The sequence below is a fragment of the Nilaparvata lugens genome, chromosome 1 (assembly GCF_014356525.2).
Source record: "Nilaparvata lugens isolate BPH chromosome 1, ASM1435652v1, whole genome shotgun sequence".
NCBI classification, from domain to species: domain Eukaryota; kingdom Metazoa; phylum Arthropoda; class Insecta; order Hemiptera; family Delphacidae; genus Nilaparvata; species Nilaparvata lugens.
The window spans coordinates 41,807,704-41,824,524 of record NC_052504.1 but is presented as its reverse complement, the minus strand read 5'-3'; the positions used below and the strand labels follow the sequence as shown (position 1 = coordinate 41,824,524).

At 33.7% G+C, this 16,821-nt stretch overlaps 1 protein-coding gene across 3 annotated transcripts in view; it reads left to right on the top strand.

The window, feature by feature from the left end:
• The window catches only part of LOC111044247 (reversion-inducing cysteine-rich protein with Kazal motifs), a 430,802-nt gene that overhangs the window by 260,725 nt on the left and 153,256 nt on the right, over positions 1-16,821 (top strand). For 2 of the 3 annotated variants that reach the window (XM_039434204.1, XM_039434188.1), the window contains 2 exons: positions 9,118-9,201; positions 10,944-10,958. In XM_039434204.1, the coding sequence (XP_039290138.1) occupies positions 9,118-9,201; positions 10,944-10,958 (99 nt within the window). The remainder of the gene's footprint in view (positions 1-9,117; positions 9,202-10,943; positions 10,959-16,821) is intronic. The other variant, XM_039434199.1, reaches the window with a different exon arrangement.

Genomic DNA, 16,821 nt, shown 5'->3' with positions numbered 1-16,821 from the left:
CTTTCAGCAACGGTAAACAAGCCTCTGAGTTGTCATATGATAAAAACGAATGCTTGGATGACCTCTTTGAAGTGAAAATTGAGTGTCTGAGTGCCATCAGTCACAGCTTACTCTTTGTGGCGAAAATGAAATATGTCTGACCACAGTAAGCTTATTTCTGGTTTGGTAGAAGATAGTTACCACTCATATAGTTTTTTTTAAGAAAAATTGTAGAACATAAATTATTAGGAAAGTTCCCCACTCAGACGAGATATAATATATTTTAAGATAGGAGTAATGTGAGGTCAGTGCTCTGGTCTGGCTTCAATAATTCTCATGAAATGAGATGATTGTTTTGATGACCAAGTCATTTTACTTTCCTTGCCCTATTACCATAGGTAAGGAAAGTACTGCTTTCCGAAAAAAAGGTACCCAAATTTCTAAATTTCTATACGTTTCAAGGTCCCCTGAGTCCAAAAAAGTGGTTTTTGGGTATTGGTCTGTATGTGTGTGTGTGTGGTGTGTGTGGTGTGTGTGTGTGTGTGTGTGTGTGTGTGTGTGTGTGTCCGAGAAAATGTGATTATTAAATTGCAAACTGTTGGCAACTGTTGGTTCTATTAAATCATTCATACGAAGAGATAGCAGACCTCGTGTGTTTCCAGCGTTATTGACCTATCACCAGCTGTCTCATATCTTTGAATAGTAGACTTGAGATGCGCGAGTACACTAGCGTCAGGTGATCAATTTTCATAACGGCAAGGAAAGTTGTGTGAGTGTGCCACACCAGATTTTTTCTGTTGAAATGACAAATATATAATATGTCTTTCATCAATCACCTATCTCTATACGAATAGAGATAATGAAAAAAATAGTAAGTTATTGATTTCAATTGTTACAATTGTAATTAACTAATTTTGATAAGCAAGCAAAATCGCTAAATGAACAGATTTTATAGGTCTCGAGCAAACAGCTGCTCTATTATCGCCGGGTGTGATAGCAACAAGTGAAAGATTAGATAATAACGGGTATCCTGGCTACAATAAATTAGAACAGCCAAATAGAAAAGAATTTTATTTGCTATTTATTATATTATATAAAATGTTGGAATTTGAGGTTAGGCTATAACACTTACTGGTCGGCAACCTAAATAATCGATCAAGCCGTGTAATTTGAAATTTAGCCAGACACCTTTGGCAAATTTTTGTTGTAAACAAATAGCATTCAACTAGAGGATTTGGTAACCACATGGCATGCTATTGTAAATGGAAACACAACTTGAAAGGTTTATAAAAATGTATTGTATAAAATGAGCATGTACAAAATACATCAAATAAATAAAAATATTAAGGAAGTATGTATATTCAATAGGCGCATGAATACATTTGTAACTTTTAGATGAACCAATCAAATTGCAGTAGTTGATGGGTGGCAATAACGAGCCGATTCAAAAATAACACCCCGATTTTATATAAATGATAAGAATTTATAAGCTATCACTACTCAGTTCATGTATCGGATGTAATCCGAGTAATTATAAAATGTAATACCTAAGATATAGGTAATAGCTTAGCAGATTGGCATGGACTATTTGATTTTTATAATGATGTAGTAGTGGAATATTTAAATGTATGCCAATTTGGAAGATGGAAGTATGATTGTAGAGAATAGGGGTAGATCAGAGCCCACTTGCTTGCCAGATGCCACCATGGAACGCCACCAAATTTTATAGAGCACAAGTCCCCTTTTGTTAAATTGCACGTTTGAAAGATTTAAAGTTTGAATTCATTAATCAATTTGTATAAGACTTAGTGATGCTGTATTAAAGTGTAAGTCATTTAGATATTTATTTATTCCCTTGGAGAAGACAACTTCAGCCACCAGAAAATCCAGGACGACAGGAAATTCGGATCGCCACCATCATCTTGAGAAATTCAGCACATGAGTGATAATTATAGAGAAATATATAAATCTAGGGCGCCCTCAGTGCTTCGAGTGAAATAAGATCTAAAAAGCTAGCTTGTCGAAGGGTTATATAAATATTGAAATTAATATAAAACTTGTGCAAGTCTTGAAAAGTACAAAAACGTATTTTACTAGTTGAGAACTATATCAGATTTACATATCTGAGGATGCACAGATGAAAGAAATATTTAAATTTAATGTTGTAATATATATATATGCTCACCCAATCATCATTTTTATTATAAAGGTATAGGCTAAATGAAGCTCATGTTCACGGGATAAATTAATTTATCTTATTTCCATCAGAGGCCGAACCTTAAGCCATGATATATATATATTAATATTTGAGATTTGTGATTTATCAATTGATTATGTTTTATTAATTTGGAAAGAAGATATATATTGAGATTTTTAATCGACAAGCAACAGCAAGTCGATATCTGAGCTGCATAAAATAAATGCATATGTTTGGACATTATGAATGTTCCCCTTTATTGTCTGGCGTTGTGTGGTGGAGGGGGCAATTAAGTGGTGATGCGTATAGCATAATCGCAGCCAGTTGCCGATTGACAGCCAATCGAACAGCTCACTTCTCATAATGTCGATTTTTGCAAAGTGATCTATTGATTTATTACAAGTATTTATTGATTTATTGATTTATTGTGATTTATTACAAGTGTCGTCTCGTCTCGTATCGTGATCTGGACCCGGGATCCTGGAAGCAAGGAGGATTTGGACATGAAGGTAGGCCTATGTTATTGTGCACTTAGCCATTTTAATTGTTCAACTTGCTACCCGACGCCAGACAACCCAAAAGTTCTCGATGTAATTTATACAGTCCACAAACCAGAGTGCTGTTTGAGCCAGCCTCTGTTCAATAAACAGCATATGGTTAATGATTTAAGAAGCACATGGTAACGTTTCGTGCTAAAAAACTAGTGAGCTAATCTGTGATACCTTCTTTTTGTTATATAATTTGTTCTTATTTTTATTGTTTTTTGCTTGTTGCTCTATATATATCTATATTTATTTATTCGTTGATTTTTGTGTAATATACTTGTATCAATTTGTATGGTGTATCCTTTATTTGTTTACCCACTTCCATGCATGACCAATCTCATTTTATCTATCTAGTTACCAGTATTGAAGTATTGGTAAGATTACCATCCGACTATATTCTTCACCGAATAAGTTGGTTTAGACAGCGATATACAGGATTGATAGTCGAATCTTTGGAAATAATACGTTCCAGAGATTTATATAAATTATCCAATATCATTAAATACGACCAGAAGAGTCTCAAATTTATAATATTAAGTTGTAGCAGTGCAAGTTCTCGCATCTATACTTGCGGGTTTCGACAAATCAGTCACAGAAATTGTGAACTGTTGGAGCAGCTGACGTCAGTAACCGGCAAGAGCAGAGAATTGCGGGAGCTCCTGGGCGAGCCAATAAGAAATTGGTATAATATATATTCTAAGAACCACAACCAGGGTTTTATATTTTATTACTCATGCTCTATCGACTGCAGCCAAGCAGGGCAACCCGTTATTGAAAAAAATAACGCGACACAATGAAACAAAATTCAAGTGGTATGACACAAACGCTTTGATCGATAATTATTGAAAGGGAGTTGTGGGCCCGATAGATACTGATCAAGTCAAGACATTAACCGGGGGTACCCACAGAGGTTTGTAATTTAGAGGAGGTTCAGAAATGATGGTTTTCCAAACAATGGGGTGAGCATCCCTGCATTCACTAATACAATATTGTTGGAATAAGCAACTTTTACTACTTGATTTATCTGTTTCCCTATCCACCTACTCAGCTCCACTTTGCTAGCACGTTGACAAACTTCTCGTTCACTCTCATTCATTTCACATGGAATCGATGCAAGCAATCTGGGTTGGCAACTCGTTGCAGCCTTAGCAATTGACCAACTGGTGCAGGCGTGCTTGATTTCGATCTTGGTGACAACTGTAGTTGGGAGGGGTGTTGGGTGTTTGCAAGTTATGAAGCAGCAGATTCGATATCAGCGAAGTTTCACGACAGACGACAACAGCACGACTGAGCGAAGTGCACCCAGGGAGTGCGCTCTGGTTCTGGCTCTACTGAGTTCTGAAAGCCGCTCTCTGTGCACGTGTGCAGTGAGGTCGCAGGACAGGTTTCGGGTCCCCGCTATCAGCCGGTGGAATCGTCTACACGTCTCGTGGGAGAGTGATTTATGGTGTGCTAACAGTCTCTTGCCGCAGATTTAAGCGAGTCAAGCCTCAGCGATAATGTACACAATACGGCCCTGCTGACAAACATCACTACAGAATCGTTGTAGTGATACAAACAACTCATTGACAACACCGTGGATTGTGTTCTAAAAACATGGATATCCCTTTCTCGGTCATGGTCAGTGCCGTTTATTGAAAAAGAATGTGATAACGACTTCATTCAATCAATTCTATCGCTGCTCCTTCACTTAGCCGATAGCATATAGAACCATATTATTTGATCTCACTCAAAAAAGTACGATGCTCGTTCGTTAATTGATATAATGATTCCTTAAAATCACTTGATATCACTCGACTCGATTCAAAGAAGTATTGGTTGTCTAACGGAATCCCAACTTTTTAAGTCGTTCCCGTAAAAAAGGTTTAGTAATTTGAGTGTACTTTAGACTTAACACTCAAAAACAGCCTTTCATGAAAATGAAAATAAAACCTATGATGTTCATGTAAAGTATGCACAAGCAGGCTTCACTTTACACTTTTAAAGTCGGATTCCCAATAAGCACTAAAGATAAGCTTGATTATATAATCCTTGGAATTTCTATGTTTGGTATGATACAGTGAAACCTCAAAAATACAATGCTTGACATCTTAAAGAATTACTGCGTTGTTATAGATAGCTCTGATAAGTGATTTTTCTTGGCGAGGGAATTGACTATGCCACAAGTTACAATACAATACAACGTAGAGTGATTCCGTATAAGAAGATACCCCAAGGTATAGGACTTTCGTGTTCCAAATTTCATTGTAATTCCAAGCGGAATATTGTTAACTATTGTTGATTATCATTGCCTTGGACGGATGAAAGTATATGGACGGCACATTATGAGAGAATACCACTATCACATAGCTTCACGATAAAGAACTAAGTACGTGGACTAGGAGTTTGGAGAAACAATATAAGGGGTCGGTTTCCGAGCTCGAGATTCAGCTAAGTTCTAGACTTTAAACAGCTGGAGTCAGAAAATTGCCTTTCCGAAACGGGTAGTCATAATCGAAGTCACGTTAAAATTGAATTTAGAAAAACTGAAAATTGAACACAAAATAAAATAGAGAGAAAATAGTGTAAAGTTTCAGCTATTTCGAATTTAGGAATGTTCCATTTCGTCAAGGAAAAACGTTTCCAATTATAGAAATAAAGATTTATTTTGCTGCAACTATTGACTGTTTAAAGTCTAGAATTTACCTAAATCCCAAGCTTGGAAACTGGCCCTAAAATGTGTAACATAAACGCCCTATATCATGCTATATCTTCTTATACTATCTTTCCTCTATGGTTTATGGCAATACGATAGCGGGTATATTTTGTTTTAATAAAATTTGTTTTTATATTATTTGAGCTGCTTACTACGAGTGAAGTGGATTTCTCAGTTAAGAGCTTTCAATCCTCAATAACTGAAAAAGATCATCATCTGACTGAGAGTTTTTCTCACAATACTCACAGCAATGCAATCAATTCGAATTGACTGCAACAGTAAGTGGAAATTACGATTCGAGTCATCAGACAAACGGTCGTCAGTTCAATAGCCCCTAAGCAGAAGATTTATTTCCTGAGAGATTGTTGTTTACTGGAGAATAATTTATACTCCGGTGATTGCCTATCGTAAATAACCCTTCTGTTGTTGATTGGCACAAACTCACCCGGCTTCAACTATTATCACCAGACAGTATCGATCTTTTCGATCAACACTCAATCCTCCCGAACGTGTGTTATGAGGCTCTTCCTTCACAGAAAATCTCTTATTACTCTCAACATTTGTTATTGTACTTTTCATTACTTTATTTCATAATTGTCTCTTCTCAAAAGTCTATTCGTGTCTCGCTTCTATTCGTGTCCATGAGACATCAACAGTCCGACACTTCTCGCAATCCTCCAGTAGTCGTGCACATAAGAGGATGTACTTGGCTACTTATCAGTAGTTTCTTCTTGACTTCTCCTGATTGATCAGAGAGGAAACATTAGTGGAGGACAGCTGCAATAAAGAGAACAATACAACTTGGAAATCAAGCTTAAATATTCTCTCCCTGTGATTTCCTCTCTTCAAGGAATAAAATTATTGTCTAAATGAAATAAGTTCAGACTTGGCCCTACACCCATCGAAATAACAGCGTTGCCAAATTCTGTGAAATTGCGACTTTCTAGAATTTTCAATAACCATAGAATTGTATGTAGAATATCATCCCCAATATTTCAGTAGTGCTTAAAAAATTTTAAAGGTTGGAAACCTTTGGAAAGAGATTGGAAAGAAAATGTCTTATTTTAAATAATTGAAAAATTAAGAAAAATGTTTTTTTTTCAAATATCACTCCTCTCAGATTATAAGGATATCGTAATAAGTAGGATATTCATATCAAAATAATATATTCTCGCACATATTTTCAAAAACATTGATATAAAATTATATTTATATAAACATTTATATCAAAAACAAAATATTTAAAAAAAAAACATTTCAATTTTAAACCTTATTAGCACCACTGAAATATCGGAGATGATATTTCACATGCAGTGCCGTGGTATGGTTGTACAAGAAATTCATGAAAGTTGCAATTTTACAAAATTTGTAACGCTATTATCTCTTCGGGTAGAATGCCAAGTCTCATCTTATTTCATCTGGACTGGTTGCAGCAGTATTATTACATGCAACCATTTCAATCAAATTTATCAAGACTTTAGTTCTCATCCATTGGTTAGACTTTCCGGTCACTGCAGAAGATTATTGTTTACAAAATATTTTATATTACTAGACAAACGATAAAGACTCTACATTGACTTTGGGATTTTGATACTAGGGAATTTCCAGTTATTCTCAAACATTTATATTGTTCCTAATTATCAAAACATGTTGAAGTTTTTCAAAGTTGAATTATATTTCAAGGATGAATTTATTCCAGTATATTCCCTCATTCAAATCATTCCTATAAATTCTTCATTCAAATCAAGAAAACTTCCCTTACATGCATAGCCTACATTATGTCAATGAATGCTATTTGAAGAGGATTTTTGGAAATAGATATGAATAACATTCAAAAATACTATTTCTTAGTAACCTTGACTCGTTCCTTTGCAGGATAAGTAGCTAATCAGTTAGGAATATGGCATGAAAGGGATGTAGGTCACATCATAATCACATCACCTATGCTTGACAGCGCATCATTAGGCTCTTCGTGTTTCAAATAATTTACAGGTGAGGTGGCAACAAATTTCTCTATAAATACAGGCTAATCGAATAACAGGTCACAATATTTCCGTTCCAGGAAGTTCTCCCTTCATCTGTGCATCAACAGATGAGTTTGAGAAGCTAAAATGAATAATAACAGGGTACAATATTTCCATTCCAGGAAGTGTCTGGAACAATCAACGATATAATTGTTGATTAAGTTGATGAGTGGATAGGTTCAGATCAGTTTCATGTTATTCAGTCATGTATCCACGGAAATGAATAAATCATCAAATAACCATCATATCTCTTCATATTCACTGATTTCGTGATTATATTATAACTCAATGAATCTAATGAGTATCATAATAATCAATGATATCATAATCATAATTTCAAACATGTCATTCTGTCAACAATCATTGAATATTATAAGTTATACAATATATTCATTTGATAACTAATATATCTTTCATAACGATTTCCATGCTTGTTTATGTCAAAATAAGCTCTTAATACACATGAGTATAAGCACATACACAGAAGAATTCTTTTAAATAGGTAATGAATAATGAGAAAAATTATGTTATGACCGAGTTCCAAATTATAATATGACGTTCCTTGATACTATTATTCAAGCCTACATATTTTCTGCCTACTTCTTGCCCATGAATATATTTCATTAATGCTATTACAATGTAATTCTACACTCTTTGGCTGGAGCGAATCTTAATGTAATTCTATACTCTACATTCTACATTGCTACATTCGATACTCTCTGGCTTCAACTGATTGAGCTTTCAAAGTCAGCTCTTAATCATGAATCTCATACTATATTCATTTACATTATACTGGTTTTTGATGTTTGATACAACATGAATCCTATAATCAAAGAAACCAAAATAACGTAATCATTCACTACATCAGATTCATCAAAGATTGATAGTACGTTGAAACTTGCTGAACTATCAGAGTCCGAGTATAGTCAATAATAGCTATAAATAAAAATAGAAATCCAAGTATGAATCTAATTTTAAAAAGGGTACTTGGATTTCTAGTTTTATTTTTATTTAAAAGTAGCACTAAATAAAAAAGTCATTAATAGCTAATATGGCTAATAATATTGTAATGCTCAACTTTAATATCCTAATGAATTATTTTCCATTATCATTATTCATACTGAAATGACTGAATCATAGATATCATAATATTTTGTTGATGAGTTAATTTAAGACTATTATTTATTCATTATCAATTACTATGACGTACAGGATCAACTTCATCTCTACTCGCTTATTGCAAATCCTCAATATAAAGCTTGATTCCTGAAATCCCTCCTGTACCTGCACATCAGCTGTATAAAATCAGCATGGAGTGATCAGTAGAATTGTATAGTACTAGTCAAGTGAAGTGAATAAATTATTGTTTTCCAGCGGAAACAATTATTGTTAATACACAGCCCACAATATCACACAGTAGCAGAGTTCAATATGGATATTGCTCGTTACAATATTTAACTACTGTTGGTCGAAAAAAACTCGGCTGCTATATACTCACCTATGTTGAATTCAATTCATATTCCATAGGATTATAAATGAGATCATGATTAAGATAATCGATTTTATCGAATAAGTTGTTCATTATATTCACGTATTTCCGTAGTAGATCAATATTGTAAATTTTCAACTCTGGAAAAGTTTTTTGTTAATTGAATGAATTTATGTTTGTGTTGATAGCTGATGCTCGTGACAACTCATGCTGATGCCGAAGTGAGAGACCAACGACTGTTAGATGTACATAATTTCTGCTCTCCCAATTTGGTGAGTCATTTCTATTACATTTCCAATCTATTTCTATTTCAACATATCAAATTCATGTCCTATATTAGTGTCCTTTATCTAGGATTCAACATATCCATGGTGAGATTCACGTTATAAAGTCAGCACCTGATCAACATTGGTGTGCTATCCTTGTCTCTCTTTAAGGCTGTGCAAAGGCTAAAAATAAACTTTCTACTGGTGATATTTTTCAAAGTTTTTCGATTTGTATACTATCAAGCTATCAAAATGAAAAAGTTTTCTCAGAAAAATATTTTTTTCCGATCATTACTTTTACAGATATGAGCGCCTAAAGTTCAAATTTTTGGGACAGAACATTTTATTTAAGTTCGGTAAGAGATAAATCCATGAGATTTAGAGGATAGATTCTCCATGGTATTGTTAATCTAATAAAACTTATACTAATAATAACTTTTAGTTGAGTTTTTTTCGGTCATTTTTGGAAAATTGGATAACTTTCTCAAAAATTGATACAGTATTTTCAGAAAATTTTGTTTTACTAGATCGACAATACCATGAAGAATCAATCTATCCTCTGAATCTCATGGAATCATCTCTTACCGAGCTTGAATGAAATTTTCTGGCCCAAAAATTTAAACTTTACGCGCTCATATCTCAAATAGTAATGATCGGAAAAAAAAGTTTTCCTGAGAAAACTATTTCATTTTGATAGCTTGATAGTAGGTATACAAATCGAGAAACTTTGATGAATATCACCAGTAGAAAGTGTATTTTTAGAATTTGCACAGCCTTGAAGCATATATAGGTTTGTTCACCTTTTCCAACCCCGTACCGTTGCCAAATAGTTTCAGGCTATGAAGGAATAATATATTATTCCAAATTGAAGAACTACCCGAATATTCAATCTCTGTAATGGAAATTCTTTATTGAATCATGGAAGGAAAAAAAATTTTAATGAATTTTCAAATAGTAAAAAATTGATAGTTATTACAAGATTCAATAATTTATTCATATTTTATCAGATAAACCGGGTTGACTTGTATCACAGCTATCCATGATAGAAAGCATGAAGGCAACAGGAGACAACAAAAGAGATGCCACGAGAGAAGGAGTGGCAGCAATATCCTCCTATTATTTGAACTGACTTTATAGCCTAAATCCCACTATACTATTTCCAATGATTGAGCTGGTAATTGGGAATGTTTCCACCCCTAGTTGAATGAGTTCAACAATGACAAGAAACAATTATAATATCTATATATCAGAAACTTGTATGAGTTTATACTCGATTGTAATTTTAGACTTGTTGATTACGTATGTAACTTTAATTAGATTCAGAGATTTATCATTGGACTCTATACATACAAACCTTACATTTTACACTGAGACCAATAATTGGTAATTATCACATAATTCATTTCTCTTTATTATTATCATTATTCATTATTCTAAATTGAGAATATTCTATTCAAAAGTTGTCGATAGAGGACTACGATTGAATGCGATGATCTATGATTTTGTATGGAATCCAGAATATTAATCAACTAAAATAATACATATAATGTATAATTATATCGCCTCTAATCATCTTGCACACCATCATTCCATGGAATTGCATCTCTTCAAGAGTATTTATGACAAATTATTTTTTTAATGCAAAGATTAATCATTAGTGTGACTGTTGCATGTTCATTTATCTATTGTTATAATTTGTTCCAATTTGATATTCCGTGGTATTAATATGTTTGACTTTTGCGCAGCAGAGGAAGAAAATGCAGGTAAGTCAATAATATTTGAGTACATTCTTTGAACTTTTACTCAGTTATTTTAGATTAATTTTCAGTAGGATATGCATTGATGATATGAAAAAAATCAGTTGAATATTATTTCAAAGTACCTTGAATAACGTTGAATAATTGGTAAAATATTAACGGGATATTTAAGAAGATGGAAATTCTTCTAACTGTTTTGGACTGATTGAGATGTATTCAATATAACTTATCAAAATAAGTTCATCTTTCGCTGTTCGTTTGTGTCTTCTTAAGAAATTGGTTATGGATAGAGAAAAGTCTTTCATTGTAGTACAATTAAGATTAAGGTTGATATAAAAATAGATGAACTTTTACGGTTTCCTGATCTGGATTCATCGATTCCATCTGGATAACTGGTACACATTTGTAATCGATTTAGAGAATACAGTTTTTGGACTTTCCATTGAAAATCACATTCTATCTTCTAGTGAATTACTTCAAATTGAAACGATCGACCTTTTATATTCAATGAGCGCAGTACAAAAAAAATTGTGTGCTGACACTGATCGTAACAAAGAGTCAACTGAACTGAATGCCCTTTGTAAATTAGGTCGAAAGACCAGGCCCAGAATAATATCTTTTACTCGCACAATCGCCTCCAGGCTGTGCTAAGATATTTTTACAAAAGTGAACATCGGAAAAACATTTCCAGCGCTTCGCCATCTGATTCCACTTTATTTTGCACATTTCTGGTTGAAAGCAACCAGAGTTACATTATATTCCATTCAGACGGAACAGAGATTACAACGATAAAAATTTCTTGTTTTCTTAATGTAGCGGAAATTTCAGATTGTTATATTTGAACAAGCTGAGCAATATGCTGCTAACGCGTATGCTTCCTGCGTTCTCATCCCGAATTCTCATGAAAATTCATCTTGCAGTATGATTCATGATTTCCAATTACAATGGTGAGGTGAAATGATGGCAATTAATTAAAGCCATTTTGCACTCAGTGCCATGCAGCTCTCATCTCCATTTCCACTCTCGTGTAAACTACGATTGTAGATTGTAGTTTACTCGTATATATACTCTGTCTAGGCCCATCTTTTGTTTCTGCAGGTGACAAGCTGCTATAGTGCGATTCACCTCAATTTAACAGCATTGATCAAATGAGAAGCATTGATATTATTCATAAGGAATGCTGGCAGTTTGAACCATAGCCGTTTCTCACTCATTCAACAATTATGTTTGTGATCGAGTGGTGTGTAGACATACTACACTGAGCTCTATATTATTTGATATCGACCTCAGTTAGAGTCTGTCAAACTTTGTTAGTGACACTTTTTCCCGCTCAATGATCAAACCAAGTGACAACCGTGTCAATAGCAGGAGCAACTGTGAACATAATAATGTCGACGAACGTGTTGAATGAGGGCATACGATATATTGATTGATGTGGTGAGGTCGCTCTTTTGTTTGATCGATTGATATTGTATAATACATAACTGTCAAGTATTTTGAGAAAGTGTGGAATTGAAATTCTTATTTTCGCCCTTCCCTAAGAATGATCACTGAAATAATATTGCTGATATTATTGTGCTTATTAATTACATAAGTTCCTAGTTGAAGTTGAAATAATGTTAAGAAAGATCATACGGATGTAAAATATTCACTTCAGGCTGACGTAGGTAGTTCTAATGCTCCATTCATTACTTTTCTCAAACTATTAGGAAAGATGTTGCAGTTTTTAAGAAATAATTATGATTTATTATTTTTAAAAAATATTGTTTACAAAGAGGTGGATTCTGATTGGATGAAACGGTTCCATCACTGATCTCAATTTTAATTTTTTGTTCTACAATGACGCGTGACCATCGCTGGGCGAGGATAACTGAGGAATAAGTAGATCCATACCAAAGATTTGGAGAAATTGGATCAAGTGGAGTTGTTGAGAACATATTCATCTTGAATATTTTAATAGAAAATTAACAATGTTAAGTGTGGGAGTATAGATCTTATGTAACTGACTTCCTTCTCTTCAACTGTTGATTAATTTATTGGGAAAAGGATCACGTAAATTAATTCTCCAATGATTATTTGATACATTCTTCCCCCAATTTTCTTATGATTCAATCAAAGTATTTAATTACATAAGTTCAATTTTGGAACTTCTCATCATTTATACAATTTATCAATATTTCACGTAGATAACAACATTCTTTATTAGAAATAAATTATTACATGTATATTTTCCTTATATATTATTTTTCGAGGGGCCAACTACACGAATGAATTTTGGCTTGAAGACAACCAGTGAAAAGTAGCAGACTTCTCGGGTGTGGTACATGAGATGAATTGAATATGGCATTGGGAACTCTGTTTGCCAAGCGTCATCAATTCCCGCTCTTTTCCAGACCGCAGAAAAGTGAAGCGAAGTTGTCTTAATAATGAAACTTCATCTCAAGAGATGTGGTCTGATATAAACTACTTTCCAGCCTTACTTTCAAATTGATTGCGTGGCTTCATCAGTCAGCATCAACATCAATATCTCCATCCTTCACTCAAACCAATTCAGAGCATCCGTGGATCCATCAGAATGAGCTTGTGCTGTGAAAAGTTTCAAACATTCGAGCCACAACTATTTCATTCCATCATCATCATCACCATCGTGATTGATCGAAGTTATTATTTACTAACGTCTCCCTTATTTATATAAGTCTCTGCTCTGTCATAATTCTCTCACCATTATTCATTGAATTATCAAAATGAGTTTTCGCCACACACAATTAGCTGGGAGAGAACCCTTGAGAATCCTAATTTTCTCAAAAAATATTATTTCTAGAATTTCATTAGACTGCAGTATTTTTTCATGAACAACTAAGGAAGCACATTTCGAAATCATAATCCAATTCACACTAACATGGTCACACTATGGATGTAGTCATATATTGAAAGTGTGGAGATGATTGCTCATTAGTTGAATATTCAAATATGTTTGTGTTTACAGTTCAGTGCTGAAATTAACTTCGAATAGTGATGAGCTCTGAATTTGGAATATCTCAGGATTTTATAAAACCAGTTTAGCTGTCACCTGATGATGATGGTCATGTTTCTATATTCACTTTCTACTCATGTTTCCTGTGAATTATAGGAACATGAAAATCGCAGAGATTTTATTATTTTTCAATTATGTAGAGGAAATATGCATTGCATACAAAAACAAAACACAAAACTTGAATAGGGTTGAACTAAAGAGAATTTGTGAACATTACTCAAATCACCAATACAGGAGTTGGAATTGCCCTTTCATTACTTTCAAGCAACATTCAGCGCTAAATTGAATTCTGGAAGAATTAAAATCAGATTCGAACAAACTTGAAGTGCATTTAATCTAAAGGCAAACAAATTAGAGCATTCCTGAGGAGGAATCAGTATTTAACGCGATGAATGAGAAATGGCTCCGACTCTTATTGAATCGAGAGCAAAAGTTCTCTCAGCATTCTTCCTTCTTCATACATCCCTTCTATGATGTTGATTCCAATTCAGGTTTACCACGTTTACCTCTGTAGTTTGACCTCATTCAGTTATTGCTTTAAATTGCTACTGGCTGTATGAAGCTGCAAGCAAAGCAGCTCTAATGTTAGTTAATCAGCTTTTAATAGTGGATAGCAAATTCTCAACTGGGAATAATATTTTTGAATTTCATAGGACAGATTATATTAATTTACCCCAGCGAGACTCTATTTTATTGGATCCATAGGGATGTTCTTCAGTCTATGATTCCATCAGCAGATTTCACTTTTTGTGTAGTTGAGAAGTTGATATTGTGGTAATTATTCATATTCCCCATTGGTAATTTCCCCATTTCCCATATTTTATAGTTGCAAGTTCAAATGCTAACGAAATAAAACTTATTCTGTGATGTCGACATTGATCCACAGAATTTCTTTGATATTCATTGTTTTTTGAAAATAGCAATAATTCATTTCATTGAATTATTCCTTGATTTGGCCATAAAGTGTGACAGAGTCAATACCGTACTGAATCATAATGTACCTAATTCGAACGTCGGGGAAGGTGTTTTGAACATTAAATGTACACGCATGCTTCTAATTTTGTTATAGTGCAAGTTTTTTATAAGTTAGTTTCTTTTATCATCGATTTTTTTGTTGTTTATTTTGGCTATTTGAGTTAACTTTCATATAAATAATCTTAATTTGTAATTGTCCAGAGGTTTATTCATTGTTAGACCTATTGGTTGTTTATTTTGCTATGATAAAATTTGCTATCAATCAGCTGTTTTTCGTTTCAAGTCCTTTGTGTTAATGTATTTTCTCGTGTGAAGACATTTTCCGTTCACACATGCTCGACAAACTTTCCCTGTCGTTGGTGACCCCCCTTAGGCTGGCCACTAACGGAAGGACATGCATAATGAACATGATAGTGTATGTGTTATACATGTGTATCATGCCCACACTCATGTTTTGTAATCAGCGAGAGGCTTATAACATAAAATAAACAACAATTTACAAAAATAAATCACTAGAAAATAGAAATTATAATGATAGAAAACTAATTCAACCTTAGAGCAGCGAAGAAAAAATAAACAACAAAAATTGTAGATGAAAAAACCTAAGTTCAAAAAATTTTGCTTGAAGCATCTCGCTGTGATGACACAACATTGCATGACGACATATACCATACTTTCATGGTATACATGTCTGGGGGACATGCATGTCCTAAGTGTTCAGCCTTAGACGCAAAGAGTTATTTCCAACAATCAGTATTGTTCTGTTTCATTTGACTTTAACTTTTCAATTCAATTCATCACAATGTTTCTATCATTAATTTGATTTTACCTGTTTATTATTCTCCCTCTATTCATGATAGTATTTGGTAGAATAATCACATGTTTTCAGGAGTTCCCGAAAAAACAGATTTTTTCATTGTTCTCAATTCTCCCATTCTATCTCTTCTATTTCTCTTTGCAAAGTAGAAGTCCTAATTTAACTATGGAGAGCCATTCCACCTACTCAATGAATAAAATAAACATTCATTCGCTCATTGATATTAGAAGTATTTCTATTGCGAAGTAGGAAGTTATATAGTGGATTACATTAGATTCAACCGGAGTTTTTGGATAATATTCATACATCCACTATTCGCAAGAGTTTAAGAAAATGCAAGAAACACATAAAAAGTGAGCTTCAATCGTGGGCTCCTAAAACTTGGGGAGAATCTGAATAAGAGATGATAATCTCGACCCAAACCATGGCTTTCTTGATAATTACATCTGCGAACCATTAGAGAGCAAGGACATTTAGATAATTGGATTTCAGCGTTGAAGGATCGTAACTGAGTGTACTCCCATCCAATTACCTTGTACTGAATGCTGCAATTGTCAAAAAGTTTACTCAACTTTTACTTTTGTAGCGTTCAACTCCTAACATTTGGAAACTTATATTTTGATACTGACGAATCTTATTCAACTGTCTGACTTTCTGTTATTTAATCACTTAAATCAACGGAAGTGGTAGAGAAATACTTTTATAATCCAGGTACAACAGAAAAACTGTTTTTCATAGGTTTTTATTGAAAAAAAGTTTTTTTACCACTTCAATATTTATAATGGATTGGATATCCATACTTGTATCACACCTACATTGGAGACAGTAATTATTTAAAGGGAGATTATTGAATAGAATTAACAATTCCATCTCTCACAGAAATTATTCAAGTTCGATCATCTAGCACGAGTAACTAGCATAGCCATTCCAGCACGATTAAAAAGCATTTTTCAGTATGAACACGTATGACAGATTTGAAAGATTGAATTTTTCTCACTTAAAACACGTATATTGATTCATATTTACCACCTCTTAAACAACAA